Source organism: Nyctereutes procyonoides, unplaced genomic scaffold, assembly GCF_905146905.1.
Source record: "Nyctereutes procyonoides isolate TBG_1078 unplaced genomic scaffold, NYPRO_anot_genome, whole genome shotgun sequence".
Taxonomy (NCBI): domain Eukaryota; kingdom Metazoa; phylum Chordata; class Mammalia; order Carnivora; family Canidae; genus Nyctereutes; species Nyctereutes procyonoides.
The window spans coordinates 34074905-34080904 of record NW_026575043.1 but is presented as its reverse complement, the minus strand read 5'-3'; the positions used below and the strand labels follow the sequence as shown (position 1 = coordinate 34080904).

General features: G+C 62.2%; 1 protein-coding gene across 1 annotated transcript in view; it reads left to right on the top strand.

The window, feature by feature from the left end:
* The first annotated feature begins 455 nt into the window (after window positions 1-455).
* Window positions 456-6000, top strand: part of PRODH (proline dehydrogenase 1) — a 21504-nt gene continuing 15959 nt past the window's right edge. Inside the window, exons 1-2 of the mRNA XM_055322157.1 lie at window positions 456-738; window positions 5286-5494. Of these exons, the coding sequence (XP_055178132.1) occupies window positions 466-738; window positions 5286-5494 (482 nt within the window). The 5' untranslated portion in view covers window positions 456-465. The remainder of the gene's footprint in view (window positions 739-5285; window positions 5495-6000) is intronic.

Sequence of the window (6000 nt, the reverse complement as noted above, 5' to 3'; positions counted from 1 at the left end):
CGGGGCGGGGCGGGGCCTCCGGGGGGGCGGGAGCCGTTGGGGGCGCGTCCCGGGGCGGGGCGGGGAGGGGCGGGGCGGGCGGGGCTCCCGAGGAGGGGCGCGGCGGGGCGGGGCGGGACGGGGCGGGCGGGGCTCCCGAGGAGGGGCGCGGCGGGGCGGGGCGGGGCCTCCGGGGGGGCGGGAGCCGTTGGGGGCGCGTCCCGGGGCGGGGCGGGGCGGGGCGGGGCGGGCGGGGCTCCCGAGGAGGGGCGCGGCGGGGCGGGGCGGGGCCTCCGGGGGGGCGGGAGCCGTTGGGGGCGCGTCCCGGGGCGGGGCGGGGCGGGACGGGGCGGGCGGGGCTCCCGAGGAGGGGCGCGGCGGGGCGGGGCCTCGGGGGGCGGGAGCCCTGGGGGCGCGTCCCGGGGCGGGGCGGGGCGGGGCGGGCGGCTGGTACTTGGGCGGCGGCGGAGCGGCGTCCGGCCCGCCATGGCTGCGAGGCGCGTGGTGTCCGCGCTGCGCTCCGGCCCCGCCCGCGTCGCCCCGCTGTCCACCGCGCCCGCGGCCCGGGAGCAGCCTGCCGCGGGCCGGGGGGCGGCGCCGGGCTGCGGGGCGGCCGAGGCCGCGCGGCCGCCGCCGCCGGTCGTGGACTTCGGGAGCCCCCGGGAGGCGTACCGCAGCCGGCGCAGCGGGGAGCTGGTGCGCGGCTGGCTGGTGCTGCGCCTGTGCGCCTCGCCCTGGCTGCTGGCGCACCACGAGCAGGTGTGCGGGCGGCCTGCGGGCGGCCGGGGGCAGGGGCGCGGCGGGGCGCGGCGGGGCGGGGCGGGGCGCGCCGGCCCCTCCGTGGGCCCCTCCGTGGGCTCCGGGAAGCGTTACTGGAAAGCGGGGGCCACTTGAGCATCGCTTGCAGCCGGGGCGTCGGGAAGGGAGGGGTTTCCCGCGTCCCCTTCCGGGCCTCGTCAATTCTCCCGCGTGCCCGTGACCAGCAACTAAAGACCAAGACCAGCTTCTGAATGTTTAAGCTGTGGGCCTCCTGCAGTCCTGCAACGTCGTCGCCTGAAATCTAAATGCAGCGCTTTCCAGTGTTGCCTAAAGGGATGTCTTGGAGGTGTTGGAGGGTCATGGCCTGGGAACCCAGAGTTCTCAGAGGTGGTGGCTTAGGAGGGAGCTCGCTAGACACGGCCACTGGATGTTGGGGAAAATGGGAAGCCACTTGAGTTACAACTTACTTGTATTAGTTCAACATAGTAACTGTGAAAAGTCTTGAGGGCTTTGGGGAAGTAAAAAGCAGAACACTGTCTTAGCCAGTGTCAGTCTGGATGTACAGAGAAGACGGTTGTTTCGGGGTGATCCTGGGAACAGCTTGCAGGGTGCAGCTGCTGGTGCTGAGGGTCTGGAAGGCTTTTCATGCCGGAGGTGTTCATTGCTCAAGTGAGACTGTGCTGAGCGGGTGTTGCCGCCGCCCTTGGGCGCTGGGGGAGCTGGGGGACTGGGGGGCTGGACCAAGGCACCTGCAGCCCTAGGTGAAGGCGAGACCACGGTGCTGGCAGCTGAGGGTACAGGCCCACCAGGCCGGACTCGGTGAGTGAGGGCACTGTGAGGCCAGCGGAGTGTTGCACGGGGGCTCTCTCCACGGGTTCTACTCAGATGCACCCTAGCACTGATAGTGGCAGGAGTGGAAAGGAAATGAGGAGGAGGAGGGGCAGAGCTGGGGATGTGGAAGCTTCTGGAAAGCCATCTGTGTTTGTGGGAGACGCGGATCCCCTGTGGTAAATTTGTGGCTCTGGAGCGCCCAGGCCAACTGGAGAGGACGGTCGGGGGTCGGGGCACCTGGTGGGGGGTGAAGGCTGGGAAGCACCAGTGTCTGAGGGACAACCTGAAAGGAGCAGCACATCCTGGAGGAGCAGGGGTCAGGAGGGAGGAGCCAGCTGGGGCGTGGGGATGACCCGAGAGGAAGTAGCTGCTGCGAGGTCTCTGTGGAGGACACGGAAAGGGTCCTGGCTCGGGCAGCTGGGGCCTTATGGGTCGGCTGTGTGGGACTGGGATGCCGGGGCAGGACTGGTGCAGCCATGCGGCTGGAAGGGAGGAGTGAAGGCTTGGAACCATCCAGGCCATGTTTGTCTGGTCTCAGCCCTGAGAGCAAAGCCAGGGGAGGAGCCAGCAGAGCTGGGGACCGTGGGGTCCTGTAGGTGACCACTGCCCAAGGCCAGAAAGCGCTGCAGTTCGGGGACCACCGTGGGTACCTGGAGGTGTGGGGAGGCTTGGCCCCGAGGATGCCGCCAGGAGCCCACTGACGTGTGCTCCCTGTGGGGCTTGTTAGGCCACAGCATTACTAGTGGTTACACTGGGGTCAGGGGCCTCAGTGCCTGGCCCTGGAGGAGACGGGGCGGAGGCCAGGCTGCAGGGCTGTGGGCTGCTCAGCAGGACCAGTACTTACTCACTTTGTTCTCTGGCCTGTTGTGAAAATTCCTTCTGCTCAACAGTGCGAGTCTGAGCAGCACCTGGTGGCAGCGGGATCGTCAAACCTGTTCCTAGGGAGTGTCCGCCTGAAGCAGCCCTGTTTGAGCTGCTGTACTGGTTTGGGACCCAGTGGGATCCCTTCCTTGCCAGAAGACAAGAGTTTAGGAAGCCCACGTGTTCCACGAGAAAGGCTTCTGTGCTTGGGTGTAAGCCAGTGCAGAAGGGGGTGATGAGGACGGGGACAGGATGGTGACCTTGGGGGACAGGGAGGACAGGTAACTGGCCTCACCCCTCCTTGCTCTGCACACATCTGTTTGAGTCTTTTACAGTGAAAACCAGTTTATGTGTTCCTGGTGCAAGTTTCCAAACCCACTGAGAATGCCCCCACCTGGGGCAGAGTGGGGCCTGCCCTCATTTCAGGCTGTGCCACCCAGGGGTACACCTGATGCCGCCGGTGTTTTTCAAGGGGTGGCTTTGCTCTGCAGTTAGCTTCAGATCGGTCAGCCCTGCCCCATGTGCTTCCATAGCCCTCTTGATGGGCTGGCTTCCCTTTGCCAGAGTGAGAGGGTGAGTGACTGGCTCGGTGACCTGAGTGGCCTTCCCTGCCATTCCCTCCGAGCCCCGCCTCTCCTTGGGGAGGTGGTCCCTGTGAAGTGCCGGGTGTACAGGAGGTTACCAGCCCAGGATGCCCTGGGCCAAATTCCAGTGTTTGCCTTGCTCCTGCTTCTTTGATTAGCATTGGCTGTGGCTGCTTTCATGCTTCACCAGCAGGTTGAGTGGTTACGACTGCGACCGTGTGACCCACACAGCCTGCATGATTTACCATGTGGCCCTGGACAGGAAAATTTGCTGGCCCGAGAGTAGATGACGGGCCTGTTTCCACATGTGGGGATTTCTGAGTTCCCAGAACTGACATGTACGACGGCAGGGGTTTTCCAGAGCCAGATAATGGTTTTCAGGAGTCCGATTCTGCTCCACCTACCACTGGGGTGAAATCTTTGATATAATCAAGATCCAGCTTTTCCTCTGGCAGAGGTGCTCTGGCCCATGGATTCCCTGACTTCTGGCCTGGGCTGCGTAGGGCTAAGGCAGCCTGTCCCGTTCTCCTGAGTTGGCCTTTTATTTTCCATTTCTCATCCTTTTTATAAAAACGGTGAGATGCCATGAAGCCAGGTGCTGCAGAGAGCCAGGCAAGGCAGAGGGGATGGCCCGGAGACACCGTGGCCTTGGGATGCCCCCTGGTGCCCTCAGGTGGGCTCCTGAGGCATCTCTGCCAAGCCCCAGCCTGCGATTATGGGCGGGTCTGCCTTTAGGCCAGTGTGGGTGGGGCTGCTCAGGGTTGGTTTGGGGATGCAGGTGTTTGATTCGCTCATACTTCTGCTTAGACTAGGGATTGTTCCCTGAAGGCCTGATCCCAAGAGATGTTCCTCAGAAAAGGGTTCTCTTATCCATTAGGCTTGACAGACCTCAGGCTTTTTCTGTCTTGGAGCTGAGTGCCAGGGACAGTGGACACAGGAATTCCTACACAGATGGCAGATGTGCCCCTCCAGCAGCCATCCCTTGCAGCCCCAGGGGACTCTGCTGTCCTCATTCCTTCCTGGCCTGGCTGTTCCTGCTACAGGAGCTCTGTGCCACCCCCATGCCCTGGCAAGCCCCCCTCTCTGGATCTGAGTTAGCAAACATCTCCCACCTGTCACTCCCTCACCCTGTTCTGAACCACTCCGTGGAGGTGGCTTGTTCCTTTGAGGTCTCCCCTATAGGATGTGAACTCCTTTTTTTTTTTTTTTTTAAAGATTTTATTGATTTATTCCTGAGAGACACAGAGAGAGAAAGAGAGAGAGGCAGAGACACAGGCAGAGGGAGAAGCAGGCTCTATGCAGGGACCCTGATGTGGGACTCGATCCTGGGACCCCAGGATCACGCACTGGGCCAAAGGCAGAAGCTAAACCGCTGAGCCACCCAGGGACCCCCAGATGTGAACTCCTTCTTATCCTAGAATTGTACCAGGCCCAAAGCAGAGGCTCAGGACTTTGGGGATGAACGATGGCAGAAATTGGGTATGTGGCAGTGTGGTTGGAGGAGAAAGCTGAGTGGTTTATGGGCAGCTGTCTTCCTCAGGGGCACGTCCACTTGAGCTGTAGGTCTGCTAAGGCCCTGGATGGACTGTCCTAAATCCACTGGTCCCATGATGGGCTCTCATCTCCCAGACCTTGAAGATGGTCACTTGGCTTATTGTTAGCCTAAGGTTTACTGTAGCTGAAGTCAGACTCCATCTGAATTTCCGCATGTGTTCATCTGTTCGGCAACCACTGGAGGGCCGGCCCCTTGCCAGGCACTGTTTTAGGGACTTGGAATAAGCAGTGAACAAAACATTGAAAAATCTGGGTGCTCGCCTGCTAGAAAGTTGTACCAAATCCTCCTCCTACCTGGCATAACCCAGCAAGTATGGATACAGAGAATGTTACGATGAACTCACCCGCTGCTGTTCCCAGAGAGACCTGCTGTTCATTTCTGTATCCACTGAGTGGTGGTCAGGCACCCGCTCTGTGCCTCTGGGGTCACCCGTGAGCATGCAGGGCAGGGAGGTGAGTGGTGTTGGGGGCAGGGGGGCACTGGGACCTCTGTGGACCTCTGCCCTACGTGAGGAGTGGATTCACAGTAGCTACGAGCTGAGAAACCAGCTGCTGCCGGTGGTGCCCACTGGTAAACCAAGGCCAGAGTCGGGGGTTGGCCCTGGGGGCAGTGTCAAGGCTCTACGGTTGGAGCGAAGGGGGCGGGGGAGCAGGGGTGTCCTGCTGGGGACAGGGGAGCCAGGGTGGCCGGGACAACCCTTTCCTTCTGCCTTTCAGCTGCTCCATCTCACCAGGAGGCTTCTGGGGCAAAGGCTGTTTGAAAAGCTGATGAAGATGACCTTCTACGGGCAGTTTGTGGCCGGCGAGGACCAGGAGTCCATCCGGCCTGTGATCCAGCACAACAGGGCATTCGGAGTGGGCTCCATCTTGGACTATGGGGTGGAGGAGGATCTGAGCCCCGAGGAGGCCGAGCGCAAGGAGATGGAGTAAGGCCTCCCTGGGCATCTGCCCGGAACCCCAGAGCGTCCGTCCTGGGCCAGCGGGGCGGGGCTGGGAAGAGGCCCCCGGGCTGGGGGAGCTTGGTCGGCCTGCTCCCCGGGCTCTGTCTGGGGTGCTTGCACTTTTGCTCTGTGCGAAGGGCACCTCCGGGCTCCCTGTGTGCGCCAGGCTGGAGGAGGGGCCGGGATCGGGGATGGCGACTGTGGGCCACAGCCCAGTGTGGCCCGCCTGCCAGGTTTTGTGTGGTCTGCAGGCTGAGAGTGGCGGGGACTTTTTTATAACTGGTTGAAACAAAACGAGAATGATCTTGTGTGACACGGGAAAAGTACATGAAAGTCAAATCACTTTTGCTCGGGGTTGGGGGGGGCAGAGTTGATAGCTACGGCAGGTGCCATATGGGCCACAAAGCTGGAGGCCGATGCTACCTGAGTGTCCGCAAACAATGTTTGCTGAGCCTGGTGTAGGAGGTGCTCTGGCTTCCTGTTCCAAAGCA